We start from the raw sequence: 18,151 nt of genomic DNA on the forward strand, positions 1-18,151 counted from the left end.
TCTAAACTTTCCTGAATGCAAGGATTATTTTCTTGACCTCACAAACCTGCAATAGGAAAGCATAATCAAAGTCATCTAAGAAGTAATCATACACATTAATTTCACCAGGCTTTATTTTATTCTTAAATATATGCTTTTAATTTGTGGTCTTCATGATCCTCTCTAGTCCTAAAATATTCTCGCCTAGGGTATAAATCATACATGCTAAAAAATATTCCAGAAAGACTATTCACCATGGAAAATTGTGTGTTCTATAAAACCAGAATTATTTTCTACTTTAATAAAACATATTTCTTTTTCTTTCTTTATTTTGATAGGGTATCAATCTCTAGTTGCAATTTTTAATTTTCTTTCACATTTTCCATATGTTAGAATTTCAAGTCATAAGACAGAAAACAAGTGTATAGAAATAACCATTTATTCAATACATAATATATAAAGACTACCATTTTCATATTGAATAGAAATGAAATGGCTTTGCAATAAATACTATAAATAAATATTCTAGTCACTAAAGGACGTTTAATTTTATTGAAGGATTATAAAAATTAAATATTAGTTTTAGAGTGGTTACTGAGATTTTATTTATGTCTGCAATGTTGAAATAATATAATAACTATACAAAAATTATATACAATAAAATCAGATATTCAGTCATATTTTTCACCATATTTTCCCTCTACTCATATTTATTATATTTATATGAGATATATGTATATGTAATAAGAAAATAAATAATATCTAGGCTATACTCCTAAATAAAATTTATATTTACACATAATTTACTGGGGAGTAAAGTATTTATTTAAAAGCTTATTATTCAAGCTAGTGGGAAGCAGCTGCATAGCACAGGGAGATCAGCTCAGTGCTTTGTGACAACTTAGAGGGGTGGGATAGGGAGGGTGGGAGGGAGATGCAAGAGGGAGGGGATATGGGGATATATGTATACATATAGCTGATTCACTTTGTTATACAGAAGAAACTAACACAACATTGTAAAGCAACTATACTCCAATAAAGATGTTTTAAAAATTAGATAAATAAATAAATAAATTAAATTAAATCAATATCATCAGGGTAATGTTGTATTAAAACAATGTACAAATAGAGTTTTTCCAGTTATGAAACTTGAGGATAATAATAAAGGGTCTTTTTTTTTTTAAAAAAAGCATATTATTTCAGAAGAATACATTTTTGAAAATTTCTATGGTGAAAATTTTAAAGAATTTATTAATGTTTATTTTCTTTTTGAATTAAAAATGAATTGACCAAATGCATTATTGCAACATATAAAGAACCATTTGTTATGATACTAAAAATTGAAAAATATGTGTATATATGTACATATATTATTTTGACATAACAAAAACTCATTTTAAATAATCCAGTGTAGTATGTAAAGAAATAAAATTGATAGGCTAAAAAACAATTATCGAATTTCTTAAATAGTAAAGAAATCCAGTTAAATTTAAAACGTTTAAACCTTATTAAAACTGATATTTCTGCATATCTATAGTATCATGTCAATTTCATTCATAGCAAAAATTCTTGATATTCTATAAAATACCAAACATGTTTGGAATTTATAAGAATGTTTTCATATAGATTGCTTATTTGTATCTTAGTTACAATCTGAAGGTTATTCACTAGTAAAATAATATATTTTTACTCAGAAAACTTCCTGTCCATTCTGAGTAATGTATATGCAACTATATATTCTATGTGTCTTTTTGTTTTATGTATACTATATATTCTCTCTGTGTCTTTAGTAAACACATCTTTTTACAAAGTTCATTAACAATTTTTGGTTTGCACTTTGCAATTACTCTGTCAAACAAATTTCAAGTTGTTATTTTTCCTTACCATTTAATGTTCATTTCTCTAAGCAGGATAAACAGTATTCTGGAGGTATCTGTTCATTTTAAGGAGTTCCTGAGAAAGTGGCTAAAATATAGTTTTAAAAATTAGTAATAGTGCAAAAAAAAGTTTTTTGTGAAATACTGCAGTATCTTCACAGGGGGCAAATTCAAGCAAATCCTAAATTTCACTTGAATGTGAAAAGCTTTTTCTAAGTCCATCAACTTAAGTGTTGAATAAAGTAATGACGGCCCAAAATTCAACTATGATCAGTTGAAATTCAGAGGTAAATTTCTGTTTCAAACATCATTTACCTTGTGTACTTAACATTTTAAGATTAATTTCCTCTAATTAGAATGAAACATTAATGAGGATTTCAGATGACGGAATACTTATTTCTTCCATCTGCACAATTAATGGTGATTTATAAAAGTGAACACATTATTGTAATGATAGTTTGTCCTTTTTAAGAGGTAAAACTGGCTAAAAAGTAGAAGTTATTACGAATAAATTTCTTGATGAAGCTACAGAGTCATCAATTTAGTAATCAGAAAGTCCTATATGCTCTGTTAATTATCATCTTTTCCTCTCTTTGTGCTCTGAGTACAGCTAAAGTACTGAAAGAGTTGATCAAGCATAGTCTTGTGGCTAATTGAGCAACACTGTCTGAATCATTTAATGGTTAATTATATTCTTTTGTGCTGTATTTGACTAAAATTGCTCCAGAAAGGTCAGTTCTCAAAGATTTATGCAAAATCAACATTTTAACAAGTGAAAGTCCAATGTAATTTAAAAAAATAAAAAATAAATTTAAAACTTTGTGAGAAAGCTTTTAGTAACAACCCACTTCCCACATGTAGGTATTTTCAGGAGAACATAATCTTAGTCTTGAAAGTTTGTAAATTCAGAAAAAAATATGCATATGTAAATTAGAAGATTGTCATTTAATGTATGCTGGTTTGGGAAAAAAGCATACAGCTTTTCCATAGTAATCTACTTGTGAAACACTTCATATCAGATCAAGGAGCTTCTGTTTTCATGTGACTGCATTCACAGCTTTATTTTTGACTTCAACAAAAGTGACTTAACACTTCCTTATATGCTATATGTTGTGCTACATGTTGAAACACAAACTGCAATACACCAGATCATTGTTTTCAAGGACCTGACAGATTGTTGGAACCGCCAGCACGTAAACACAAGATTACGTGCCCTCATAAAGCGGAAGCTGAGCATATAGCAAATCCTAACAGAGGAGTTGTTAATCATGAAAATTATTATTTTTTAAAAATTAGATGGCCCTTGAAAAGACTGATGGACCGGTATTTGTTACTCTAGAGATAGCACGTGGATATTAGTCATCCCTGTCAGAGGACACAACATATAATAGTGCTTCATGATTAAGTAACAGTGAGATAAAGCAATGAACATTGTTAAAACACATCATCCCCTTTTAAAAATATAATTCAAATATTAAATTCAATAATCAAAATTAAAATGAAATATGACATGTTCAAGCAAATAAATTTATATTACCCTCTTTAAAAACTTTTTCAAATATTTCCTAACATCTTCCAGAAAAGGACAGTGCTATGAACAATTTAAAATTTCATAGTAACAGAATAATTTAGGGTTCTTTTGTTATTTAAAGCATAACATAAATGGAAATTAATATCATTTTTCAGTGCCCAAATCTTAGAACTTTCTTGTTAGTAAACTATATACATAGAAAAAATAAGAAAAAAATTCTGAATGGTATATCACACACTTGGTTATGGGAAGGAGTGGAATATAGTAAAAGAAATGTATTCATCATCATGCTTCTGATATATAAGACAATATTAAATATAATATAATAATGTAAATAAGAACTGCCTGGAGTGGCATCCCTTTATGCACTTTTTTTTTCATTTTGTCCTCCAAAATAGCCATAAGAAGATTTTTAGTGTAGCAAAAAATAAAATTATGTATGCAATATTCTGTACATGTTTAGAGAAAGGAAATAAATTTGACTTGCATGATCATGAAAACGTCTTTGATGTAGACTTTGAAGGATTGTTGGGTTTTTCATAAGCCAGTGAAGAATCAGAGGCAGAGGGGAATTTCAGTTTGCAAGTTTGATATGAACAAAATCAGAAAGTCAAAAACTACTGTGATGGCTTGAGGTGTTTGGATAAAGCTCTTATCCTCATGAATTTTCCTATTTAGATGAAGAAACATTTTTCCCTTATTCACTTTTCTAACATTAGAAAGAGGTAATTTTAGTAGATTAGGATCAAATAACAATAATATACTTAAAGATTCCAAAATAAAAAGGTATCTAACATAGATTTTTGATGGACCTATTATATTTTTGGATGGAAGTTTTAAAAACATAACTAACGACAGGGCTTAGATAGGATTTTTTTTTTTTCTTATAATATTTTGAAGTAAACATTTCCCTCTTTTGTCCATGTAAATCAATTTTATATTCCTGGCTTCCTCTGATAAACTCTTTTACTATATATTTTTTCTCTTTTTGCATTTACTCATACTTTTAATTGATAGTCTCATCAATTTGGAAACCAGAAATTGAATATTATGGGCAGAGAAAATTCAAAAATATATTTTGAGATAAAAATTTGGATGAACTCACATAATTACACTATTATTATTATATACAAATATAAAACTTTGGAAAAGCTATATTGATGAAAATGTTCAAGGTTGTCAAAGCAGTAGTGCCTAAAGAGCTAAAGAAAACAAGCAGGCTATTTTGTACTTATTTTACATTTTAAATATATTAAATTATGTTTTCTTCTTAAACAAATATATAGCAAACAAATGAACCCTTTTTCCTTATAATTCTCTCTATTTTCTTTTTCAGGTGACACAAAAATCTACTATTCATGATGTGAAACAAAAATTTCACAAAGCATGTAAGTGTTATATACAATTTTGAATTTATATTACAGTCTTTTTTTTCTCAAACTGGTTAAGATTTACCTATAAGAATAAGTTCAATATTATGATGGAAAGAGTGTGTGGAAATCATATTTTTACATGGAACTCAGAAATAATACTATGCTAAATACTTCTTCATTGTGAACATTTTCATATCTAACTTTCTAATTCACATTTTAATCTTCAACACTCTTTCAGTTTTTTATTTGAACTTTTTTCATACTAACAAGAAACTTCCTATATGTGAAAAGCATTAATCAATACAAGATATTTCTTTACATTTAAGCAAATATAGAGCAAAATTTTTACTTCAGTATTTATACTGGTCAAATATCTTCCACATAGGAATTCTTTAAACAATGCATTTAAATTGTTATTTAATTTTATTAATAGCTAAATTTAAGAGATCTCATTAAGAGATCTCCTATTACTATTTATCGGGAAATAATTATATAAGATTTCAATTTTTATTTTTACAACATTTCAATTAGTTTAGCTATAATTGTTAACATAGTGATAATGTCTATAATTATTAGGTAACAATTTTTAAGAAACTAAATTTTTAGAGCAGTTTTAGATTCACAGAAAAATTATGCAGAAAATACAGAGTTCCCATATACCCCTGCCCCACAGGGGTACAGCATTCTCCACCATAAACATACAGAGAAGTACATTTTTACACACCCCCAAACCTACATTGACACATCATTATTAACTAAAGTCCACAGTTTACATTAGGCTTCATTTTTGGTGTTGTACAGTCTGTGGATTTTGCTAAGGAGCATTTTCAATACTTTTGGATTTAGTTGAACAACATTTCTTTTCTGAAAATAGTTAAAGTTCACAATTTAATACATCAAATTGTTTAGCAATGCTTGAGAGTAAAATTGGTAGAACTGTTTTATTATTTTCATTATTTTATTTCAGGAAAAATGTAGACTATTTACTGAATACTTTTTGTGTATATGACATTATGCTAGGCATAATGAATAATCAAATGAAGATAGAAGACATCTTAGCTTTCAAAAACTTGCTCATGAAGAAGATTATATATATATATATATATAAATAAAACCCAAGTAGTCAATGTATATAAAATTTATAAATATTTGGAGAAAGCTCTATTTAGAATTTTTAATAGGAACATAAAGCAGATACAGGATAAAATAGAATTATTTGAAATATGCTTAGCCAGTTTAAAATTCTTGAGGCAGGTGAGTTCTGATATTTTGCCATAAAGACATGTAGGATTTGGATATGCAGAAGAGAACCAGAAGTGCATTATAGTAGAGAAAAAAGACTAAAACAAGAGAAGTGCAGAGATCTGTCGGGATTAATTCTCTAACCTTTAGCTTAGTAATTAAATTCTCTGTATATTTATGCCAATATTTTCTAAATTATTGAAAACTCAAAATTTGTATCTTAGTACATAATATATGTGAAAGATGTTACCCTGGTTATTTCCACAAGTATTTCCAGTTTATTTACATTCTAAATGCATTTGTTTTGTTAAGCTAGCAATTGAATTTCCATCCTTTGAAAGACTTAGTAATTTTATCTAGTAAAGTGGTTTCAGAAAGTTTAGATTGTAGTAATAAGTGCGAAGACATTTGAAAAAGACTTTTTTACTATAAAGCCGAAAGATACAACAAAATTATTTCATGTAAGTTAATAATGACAATGTAAGAATATATTATTTCTATCACTGTCTGGAAACAAGGAAGTTAATCAAAAGCTAATGTATGTTTAGAAAGAATGTGCAATCACCTTGATGTGTGATATTATGACTCTTTTTATGTTAGTTTGTATCTACATATAGACATAATTATACGGTGACTTAAAATTTTAGAGCCAGTTCTACATTTATGTGGTCTACAGCCTTTTCTAGTAATTAGGAAAGTGAGGTGTAGTAGCTTGTGAAAAATCCTAGTAACATCCAGTTTCAGAACTGGACAGTTGAAAATATGACGATAATATGGTTAGTTTTAATACCTATATCAAGACTTAAGGATTTCTTGACCCCTATTATTTTATTCACTTTTTGAAGCACAGTTCTAAACTTTATCAGCTTTAAATAAATTGTAACTTTTTCTACTTTTTCAAAATTATCTTTACTTTAAAGTATACCCATCACTTAAAGAAAAATAATATTCAGAAGATCTTGTATTTATTATAGTGTATTTCAAAAACGTATTGGTCTTCAGGTTTTACAAAGTACAGAAACACAAAAACATTTTTTTCTGTATCACATTACAGAGAAATATCTAGAAATGAATTAAATCGGACATTATGCTTAATACATTCGCCAAATGGTGAAAGGAAATAAAAAATTATTGCTAAATCTAACAATATGTGACTGTATATATAATGGTAAAAAAAAATTATGTGTTGATTGCCTTAATATTTCATGTTTTTAGCATATTTTAAGATTGACCAATACTGAATAGTTTATTCAAATTCATAAATTATTTTAACAATAAAAATATATATTATATATGTAGTTTTATATCTACAGTTGTTTTATAACTACAGTTTTGTAACAGTAAGGTTTTTACAGTTACTTCTTTACTTTCTGACACCAAATCATTTTTTATTAAGATGTTTTGGATGATGTTTATTTTTAGGCCCTGGAGTTATAATAGGAATTGTTAATCTTGTAAAGAAAAAAAAAAAAAAATATATATATATATATCAGAAGACTAGGTTTCCTGAGGGGAAAATTCTCCCTACATGTCATTTATCTCTATCCTTTCTTCTCTTAGGTGTTCTGACTGAACTTGATTTCTTGTCTTCCTCCTATTTCTCTGACTTGTGTCAGTGTAACATTTTTCTTAGCTCTATTTTAGAACTTTCTTTACTGTGATTTTTCTTGTCCTATAAAGTGACTATCTTATGCTCTTCCAAGGCTCATAATTTTTCAGTTCTGCTTTGTTATGAGTCATATTTTAGATTGCCCCGGTGACACCATAACAATCGGGCTGGTGAAGAGGTAGAACGGGGAGGAAACTACAGTCATAATATTAGCTGTTAAGGCAAAAGGGAAAGAGCAATGGTTTTCATGAAAAAGAGATACCTATAAAATTATAAATTATATATATGCATACACACACATAAATATATACTTTTGCCTATTTCTCCTCTTCTTATTTCATGTACCAAAATGGTAAAAAGCCCTCAGCTGCAAATCCTCCACTAGTCTTTCTTTATCTCCATCTATTTATTCATTAACACTTGTAATTATCATTCTTGTTTGTATCTTGAAGTCTCTCCTGGAGAGCTTCAGTGATTTTCATACTCATGTCTCTATATACCACACTCTAGTCATTCTCATCTTCTCACAAAGGTCTCACAGAAGAATTAAACCTTGCTTTGAAAACTGAGATGAAAAATAAAGAATTATACAAGTCCACGTGACACTCTGCCTAAAACTATGTGAATCTTTTTTAAGATTTCAAGAGACTTAAAAAAAACTTCCCGTATGTATACTATTACATATGCTAGTTGAGTAGGATTATCCTATTTCATGTTACTCAATTCAACACCTATTCCACATATTCTTCATTCCAAAAGTAATTTATTCCTCCCTTGGGATACAATATAACTTTAATAGAATAATAATCGTTACTATTTTTGGAAAATAATAGAACTCACAAAGAGCCACAACCATGTATTTATTTATTTATTTATTTATTTCAAATTCACTATATGTTTTTTATGAAAGTAACTACAAAGATTACTTTTATTTGAAAGTTGTAACATATTTTAGCTTTGTTTCTTTTTTTTTTTGGAATTTTTGAATTTTATTTTATTTATTTTTTTATACAGCAAGTTCTTATTAATTATCCATTTTATACATATTAGTGTATATATGTCAATCCCAATCTCCCAATTCATCATACCACCACCACCGCCCCCTTGCCACTTTCTCCCCTTGGTGTCCATACGTTTGTTCTCTACATCTGTGTCTCAATTTCTGCCCTGCAAACTGGTTCATCTGTACCATTTTTCTAGGTTCCACATATATGCATTAATATACGATATTTGTTTTTCTCTTTCTGACTTACTTCATTCTGTATGACAGTCTCTAGATTCATCCACGTCTCTACAAATGACCCAATTTCGTTCCTTTTTATGGCTGAGTAATATTCCATTGTATATATGTACCACATCTTCTTTATCCATTCGTCTGTCAATGGGCATTTAGGTTGCTTCCATGACCTGGCTATTGTAAATAGTGCTGCAATGAACATTGGGGTGCACATGTCTTTTTGAAATATGGTATTTGTTAATTTAAATCTGTAATGATGTACTCTATTTTGTGGGTTTAATTAATTAACAATCAAAATGTTTGCCAGAATAACAAATAAATTCCAGTAAACAAATTCTGCCTGAATGTTACAAGTTATTTTGTTATGCTTTATCATACTCAAAATTATTTAAATTCCTACAGTCTATATCTCCACAGAAGAGGGATGAATGTGCTAGTTGGCACTGATAAAATTATTATTTTATTTTAATAAAACTAATTTAAAGAATTCTCAAAGCAAAGGCCTAGTGAATGTATGCTTTAGGAACTGTGTCCTTGTTGAAAACCAAGGAATCTCTAACAGAAATTGGAAAAATACCATCGCTGTACAAAAGTTTATAGAGATAGTTTTCATATAAATTTTATTAAAACAACTTTTGTTCTAATTTTTTAAAACTGCTATAGGTTTTGTAGTTCAAATGGTTTGCAATCACAAGATAAGTTACCCCAAAAAGCATTCCAATATCATGCAGAATATCTAAAAAGAAAGTAGCCACCAAACAGTTATTATGAATGTCCACTTTTATGATTGTTTAGTGTAGGTAAATACCCTCATTATATAACTAAAACCATAGTTTTAAAGGTGATTGAGATGTAAATTCCAATGAATATTTCAAGAATATTGAATGAGATTCAATCTTTTTGCAGTGACAGATCATATAACATTTACTAAATAACTTCAAAGTTATATCAAAACATATTTTCAAAGTTTATATCAAAGCTTATACATAATTGACAAAATTAACTGTATGAGATTCTAACTCATGTAAGCATATGTACCAAACACTTGATGAATTGCTTCTAGATAATTCACCATAAATATTTTGGATCCTTATTTGAAACAAAGTTTTATTACTTTTTTATTTAGAAATTTTTAAGTAGTAAATGCTTTTTAGTGTTTCTAGCTCATATTTCTTATCAAAATATATTAGGATGCTGTGATATTGTGATTTATAATAAAATATATATATATATATATATATATTTGGTCTTCATCCCCTTTTTCTGGCACAGAGCTCCAAAAATCCTTGGAATTTCCTAAGTGATAACAGCAGTAAAGGTGTTTTTTGTCATGTTAATTAGGTGAATTTTGGACCACACCAAAAAATGGGGGTTGATTGTCAAGCTATAATTAGAGGGTTGCAACTCTCAGAGGGGCTGGAAATCGAATCAATTGTCAATGGACTGTGATTTACTCAATCATGTCCATGTAATGAAGCTTCCATAAAATCCCCAAAGGATGGGGTTCAGAGAGGTTGGTGAACAGGTGGAGATTTGGAGAGGGAGCCTGGACACTCTGTGATTTTTCCCCACACCTTGCCCTTTGCATCTCTTCCATCTGGCTGTTCCTGAGTTATATCCTTTTATAAGAAACCCATTATACAGTTAAGTACAATATTTCTCTGAGTTCTGTGAGCTGCACTAGCAAATTAATTGAGCCCAAGGAGGGGGTCATGAGAACCTCTGAAGCCTCTGAAGTTGGTCAGAAGCGCAGGTTATAACCTGGACTTGCAACTGGCATCTGAAGTGTGGGGGGAGGGGTAGGGCAGTTTTGTAGGATTGAACATTTAACCTGTGGAACCTGATGCTATCTCCAGGTAGATAGCATTAGAAATGAATCAAATTGTAGGATACCACGGTGGTGTCCTGAGCATTGTTTGTTGGTGTAGGGAGGAACTCTGCCTTACCACACACTTGTTGCAGTTGGGTGCAGAAACCAAAATAGATGTTTAAAAATTAAATAAAGAAAACCATCAGAAATAATACCAGCATGAAATTAGAATAGCAATCTATGGAATTTTTCTATTCACAGAGTTTATATGGACTAGCAACATATTTGTCAAAATTGATAAACACTTGTATAAGCAAATTGGAGGAAACCATGAAGAAGGAAAAGGAAAGCTCTTTTCTTGTGACATTTGTCTTGTGGTTTATAATTCTAGCCAACATCAAAGTTCAGCACTTGCTATGAAATACTATGCCTTATAGTATCTTTGCATGTCAAGCTCTAGCTACCTTGCATTAACATTTATAATAATAAAAATAAATATAGTTAGCTTTTATCAAATACTTTGTCATGAATCCCCTAAGATATTCCCATGTAGCAAATTTTAAAAAATATTCACAACACCTTTATAATCATCTAGTAGTAATATAATGTTCATTTTACAGATAAAAGTCTTAAAAAAATTATTAGGTAACTTGCCCAAGGTCATATAGCTAAGTGGCTGAGCTGGAATTTAAACTGGACTCTATACCCTGTACTCTAACCACTAACCTCCATTGCCTCTGTTTTACTGAGACATATATTTGTTAATTTCTTCAGGCAGAAATCCAAACAATACCTATTTATTTTACATGGGAAAGGCTATTGTTAATCCCCATTGGCAAGTAGGGAACTAGGTAGAAAGTTGGTTTTAGAAATTATGTAATAAATAGTAGTGCTATCAGTCTAAGCATAGTTCTCAATTTGTTATAATAACTGAAATCCCTGTCTAATGTCATATGACACCATAAGACCAACTACTAAATTAAAAACACCTATTAATATGAATAAAAGGAAGGAATGCAAATATGGCTTAAAATTGCTAATGGAATTTTCTACTGGGAAACTAATCTAAGAATTAGTAGTATATAAACTGAGGTGAAAAAAAAAAAGAACTACAATCAGCTGAGGTGTAATTTGTACACTGACTCTAAGTCATAAAATTCATTTCTGAAAGAAAAATCATTTTGCCCATGACTTGCATGGTATCAATTAGTTGACAACATCATAAGAAGTTTCAATGATATTTGTAATCTATTGGACCACTTGTCTCTGCAGCTGTCAAAAAGAGCTCTGGGAAAAAAAGCAAGAGAAGGAACAATGGAATTAGCAATCCAGTTGTAGATTCAGCCAGATGAAGGGATATATAATTTATTGTGACAGTATAAATGCATATACATCTTTGCCAAAAGGTCAGGGGGATATAATCAATGCTAAACTTTGAAAGGCTCAAGGAGAGTAACTCCAAACAAAGATAACACAGTTGAAGGATTTATCACATATAGGATAAAATAATGAGCATTCTCCAGGCAATCTGAAAGGAGCCTCCAGGACAAGGCTGTAGAATTCCATGATCTCTCAATAAAAGAAGCTAGAAAAATGATAAATGCCACCAAAGAAAGAAGTGCCAGAATGCTTTTCTTTAAAAAGCCCTCTACTGCTAATTCAAGAAGCAGCTAATATTCTTTCTCTAGTAGTTTCCTCAGCTAAAGGAATTATGAGCCTTGTCAATAAATTACACGGAGAAATGCAGTAATTTGGCAGCTTATTTATTCTTTGGTAACAGTCAAGGTTATATTCTGTGAAAGCTATGGGAATTAAGTGGCTATTTGCCTTCTAGAAATTTAATCACTAATAGGACCCTTTTACAAGTGGGCAGCAATATCACCAGTTTTTTCATGTTACATGTATATTTCAAGACTGAGATAAGTTAATAATACTTGTCAATGCTGATGCTCTGGCCTTTGAAGAAATGCTAACAAATGTGCCACTGGACAAAGAGAAACTGGATTATATGGGCCCCCGTAAACTGAAAATAACAAAAGATATCCATCAGTTAGCTGTATTCCTGATGACCTTCAGAAAAAAAAATTTCAGGAAAAGAGAGTGAAATTTCATGAATCATATTTCACTCATTTTAAAATTTGACAGAATTTTCAAAATATCTCTTCTTCAGCATATTGTATGCTATTGTATTATTTACAATTTTATGCCACATACTTTTCTTTTTCTTCAGTTTTAGAGAAAGAATCATTATAATTTTGAAGCCAGTGTATATGGTAATTTACAAAATTCTATTTCACAGATGTTTTCTGTTTCCACATGATTACCTCACAACATAATAGTTTAAATTGTTTCTGTTTTAAATTTTATCCTTAAAAAACACTTTTTGTTTGCTACTTGAGTAACAAAAGATAATTATTTAATTCAATTTAATTCATCAGATACTTATTAAGCAAGTTAAATAATCAGGAACTATGCTATACTACTAAAAAGGTGAATATTCATAGTCTAGCCATCAGGCCTTTCTAGCATGCAGAAACATGCACGTGTGCACGCACACACACACACACACACAAATTGAATAACCTTCTAATATTGATTAATACTGAATGTATTAGTTAGAAATTTCAAAAATTTTACCTTACATTAATGTTAATCAATATTATTGTTTATCCACAGATCCTCTCTTGATCCTCAAAAGTAGTTGACAGGATATTTCCACCTTTCTTTTTCTTAAGCAAATTTCAAAATAGGTCAACAACTTACAAGTTAATAAAGAGAAATGTTAAATCTTTTTAAAAAAGTGATGCTAGATGAAGACGGCTTCCATAATCTTGAAATTTCAGGAAAATTATAATTTACTTGCTCTTAAGATTGACATATTGAGATAAAAAATAAAACAACTAAATAATATATAATCCATCAACATATTAAGAGCTGCAAACATACTGAAACAATATCTTGAGAAGAAACTCTATTTCAGATCTATCTTATTATGCTATGTGATATGTACTGTAAGTCACAAAGTATAACAAAATGTTCAAAACATATTTTTATGATATGTTTTATGTTTTCTATTTTGAAAATCAACTAATGATGTAAAGAATAGTGCAATTTTGTTGTCTCTAAGTCTTCTTAGCTGACTTACAGGCCCTTGCCATATTTACATCTCTTGAATTTCTTACTTTAGCCAGTGATTACTTTGGGGTTTCAATCTAAACCACAGTATAAACCACTGGCACATATTAATATCCCAGGTATTGAAAATGGACCACTTCTCACTGTGGCTACTTTAAAATATTAGTCAAATTTACACTGCTGTATTCTTAATGTCATTGGATACTCAACATAAGTGTTGAGAATTCTGTTTATATTATGTGACAGGATTGTTTGCAGAATCTTAGGAAATCGAACAGTTAAAGGATGGCCATTCTGCCAGTCAAGGTTCAAGTAATAAAACTGTCATAACTAATAACAATTCAAAAAGTGCATGAGGTGTGATCCTGTGTAAATTGTTCTGTCTCTCATTATGATGCAGCATTTAAGCCTGTGTATTGCTTGCAGTGTCAGGGTTATTTTGATTCATCTTTCATGACATGCTGATGTTTCCTGAGTCTGATATTATGAAATATTTTATTTTATAATCCCCAAGCACCAAAATGGTTGGGTTAGCAATATTTGATCTTGAGCAAGTACCTATATTATAGATGCACCAACTATTAGAAGAGTTAGTCTATCGACAGCAAATTATTGATTCCCAGTTCATATTTGAATATGAGACTACGTGAGAACATTTAAATTTCAAAGAGATCCTTTTTCTTTTCTTTCTTTTTCTAAACTTTGTTTTGTTTTGTTTTTGGCGACTACTGTTTCTGATTAAGTTGTATTCATTAGCAGCATTATGGAAATAATGTATGATAAGTAATGTAAAAAAGCAAGGGAGCCTATTAAGACATAGCTTGAAGCAGCATTAGTCTTCTCTCTTCCCTGGGATTTTCTTCCTTAAAGAAATGTTCCAAAAGACTGGGAATGCATCACCGTGGAATTCTATGTAAACAATCTAAAAACAAGTACATGAGCTTTTAAAATGTTTTATTAATAATGCTTCATTATTGTAAGAAAATGTCATAAAGTGGTTTATTTATTCATATACATTTTCTCATCTATCTAGTTGGTGAAAAACAATTTCATTTTCCACATTCCACAAAACAGGTCATATTCAAATAGTTACTCAGATCCTGTTATAAATCTCTTGAAAATATAAATAATCTCACTGTTAAATTTAGATGTGCTAAATTATAGGACAATATTCTCTATAATCTCAAAAGATAGTAGTGTGCCAATGTCTCATTTTCATGTATGATTTTTTTGCTTAATTTGTATATCCTTTGTTGGCAAAACAACAGATTCAATGAATAAGATTATTTTTGCAAGATAATAATAGCTTCACTTTTTGCTGTAATAAAATGATGAGTATACAAGATAAATTTCCAAAAATATGAAAATTTAAAAGAATAAAGCATTATCCACCTATTATTAACATTTTCACTAATATGATGCTGATATCTCTCTATGTCTATATACATAATTTCACGTATTTTACACATTGTTCTCTAATAGCTTTTTCTGTCAGCATATTTTCTAGATAAATTTTTGTGTAAATAGTTTATGATCTACATGGTCAATATTACTGGAGATATACTTTTGCTTGGATGAGCAATACACATTCTCTGGATACATACCTAACTGTTTCCATAATAAAGCAATATTATGTTTGTTTATTCAGCAATATTTGTTGAATGTTGAAAAATATTTATTGAACATTTACCATGTACTATGCATTGATGTATTCATTATTGATGTAATACATTATTCATTATGTATTCATGTTTGTGAACTTTAGTCATACTTGTAAGAATAATAAGCTCATTTGAAATCCTAATTTTGTATTGCAAAATTTACCCTCCTAATTTACAGACTCAAAACAGTACTTCAGAATGTCTTTTTTCCCTTTTCTCAATAACCCTGGCTATTCACAGATATCAATTTTTAGTAATTAAGGACTGGAAAAACAATTTCATTTAGTATTAGATTCCATGTATTGGATCACTAGAGAAGTTTTTCATACTCTTGTTTGTGATTTATATGTATTTTTTCTGGATATTGCCCATTCAAGGTCTTTACCCACATTTTTGTTTATTTAGATGTTTTTATTGCCTTAATAATATATGTCTTTATGAATTGGTGTACAGGCCACAGTCACTGTTTTTTATTTTCTTCTGGAAAAAAATAAATCTTATAAATCTAAATTTGCCAATTACATATTTCATATTTCCTGTTTTGTGTAGCTTAGAATTATTTTTTCATCCTCCAAACTTTAAAAATGTTATTGATGTTTTATTTTCACACTTGTAAGTTATGGTTTTGCTTTTACATAAAATATTTTTGGTATCTGGAATATATCCTGGTATACGGAATGGATATAGGATTCTCACCATTTCAATTGTCTTTGTCATTTTAAAAATTTTAGATTCTACTCACATATTATTAATAAATTTATATAGCTATTTTCTCTCATATAGATATTTTATATATTTTCTTTTTAAAATATCTAAATCTTAGATATTTAAATCTTAGAGAATTAATTCTACTTTAAAAATGTTCCCATGGTCATTTATTTTGTATCATGATTTCTCTGTTTTTCATTCATAATTCTCAGAAGATAACTTCTTGATATCACTTTCATTTATTTTTAGGGTTCTATAAATTTGAATTCTAAACATTTTCAGGGGCATAGTGTTTTACAAAATTATAATCCCAATATTTATATAAATCAGTAATATTTAATTTTTAATAGTTACCAAATATCACCCTGAATAGCACTCTTATCTTTTCACCATATAGTTTATTTTTTTAATAAATTTATTTATTTTTGGCTGCATTGGGTCTTCATTGCTGCGCACAGGCTTTCTCTAGTTGTGGCGAGCAGGGGCCACTCTTTGCCGCGGTGCAAGGGCCTCTCATTGCGGTGGCCTCTCCTGTTGTGGAGCACAGGCTCTAGGAGCACGGGTTTCAGTAGCTGCAGCAAGCAGGCTCATCAGTTGTGGCTTGCGGGCTCCAGAGCACTGGCTCAGCAGTTGTGGTGCATGGCTCAGTTGCTCCGCGGCATGTGGGATCTTCCTGGACCAGGGCTCAAACCAATGTCCCCTGCATTGGCAGGCGGATTCCCAACCACTGCGCTACCAGGGAAGCCCTCACCATATATTTTAATGAGTACTACTTCTCTCTTGAAATGAGTTAGAGTAAACTATTTGTCAAATAAAGCCACACTGAAACAGCTTTTATTCATAGTATCATCTAAATGATTATAGGGTAGCATTATGCGGTATTATATAAGTATTCTGTGCATTTTAATATACAGAACTTAGGGGTGTGTGTGTCTGTGTGTATGATTAGATGTTAGGGCAAGGCATATCATCAATTGAACATATTGTTAAAATATTTACCTTTTCCACCATAGAGCTGGGAAAGTATAGAGATGTTCCAAAGTCTTTTCAGAAAATTATCAAATGCATTTGTATGAATTAAGCAATCTTTCCTGGCTAACTTATTTAGTATAGACAAAAGATTTTCAGAAACCCCAAATAATGTATATATAATACAAATATATTATGATTAACACATTACTACTTGTTATATCTATATGTTCTTAACAAGAGAATATCTTAATTCCCTATTAAAGTATCACTTGAGTCTAAAAGCCTATCTTGGTCATTTCTGAGCTGTACCTAAATAATGTAGGAGAGTCAAAAGTAAAATGATTTAACCTAAAAAGAATATTTTAGATAGATATATCTATAGTATAATTTGAGGTTGACTGTATGTTCATCAAGCAAAATTCCTATATTTTGTCATAATCCACAGTACATCATTCATCTAGTTAACTTTTAAAATGTAAGTCATTAAATTTTCTTTCACATAAAACTTCACCTTCTGTAAGATTCATGTTATTCTAGTTTACTACCTTTCATTCTTCTTTGTTTCGTACTTACCTACATAACCTTTCTCTATTTTCTTTGATGGCTCTAGAATCTGACTAAAATTACACCTTCATTTGAAGTTCTGGCATTTCATTGAAAATTACATCTAAAATAATAACCATCCAGTATGCTAGTTCCAGAACTACTTGATTTTCTGTTATTTTCACTTCCACTCTGCTTTAGCTACTTACCCCCTTATCAATACCATTAGATTTGTCATTAGTTAGAAGTTAATTTCAATATTTGAAACTCTGAACAAGTCTCTTGACCATCTATTATTCTAAACATCTCACTCTTTTGCTTCAGGACTTCCAGTTTCTGGAACTCAGGGAGATACATAGTCTCTAGAACACCACCTGTCTTTGGATTTATCATCTAGCTTAACACTGCTTTTTTTTTTTTTTTTTTTTTGTACTTTATCTAAACTGCTCTCTTTCTGGTTGATCCATATCAAAT

The 18,151-nt window shown here is 29.8% G+C and overlaps 1 protein-coding gene across 3 annotated transcripts in view; it reads left to right on the forward strand.

Moving 5' to 3' along the window:
- The window catches only part of TECRL (trans-2,3-enoyl-CoA reductase like), a 162,423-nt gene that overhangs the window by 43,807 nt on the left and 100,465 nt on the right, over positions 1–18,151 (forward strand). For all 3 annotated transcript variants that reach the window (XR_014244013.1, XM_082390267.1, XM_082390268.1), the window contains exon 2: positions 4,724–4,775. Coding sequence is in view for 2 of the 3 variants with exons in the window: in XM_082390267.1 (XP_082246393.1) it covers positions 4,724–4,775 (52 nt within the window). In the remaining variant the exon portion in view is untranslated. The remainder of the gene's footprint in view (positions 1–4,723; positions 4,776–18,151) is intronic.

Source organism: Balaenoptera borealis (genome assembly GCF_965194805.1).
Source record: "Balaenoptera borealis genome assembly, chromosome: 4".
Classification (NCBI taxonomy): Eukaryota; Metazoa; Chordata; class Mammalia; order Artiodactyla; family Balaenopteridae; genus Balaenoptera; species Balaenoptera borealis.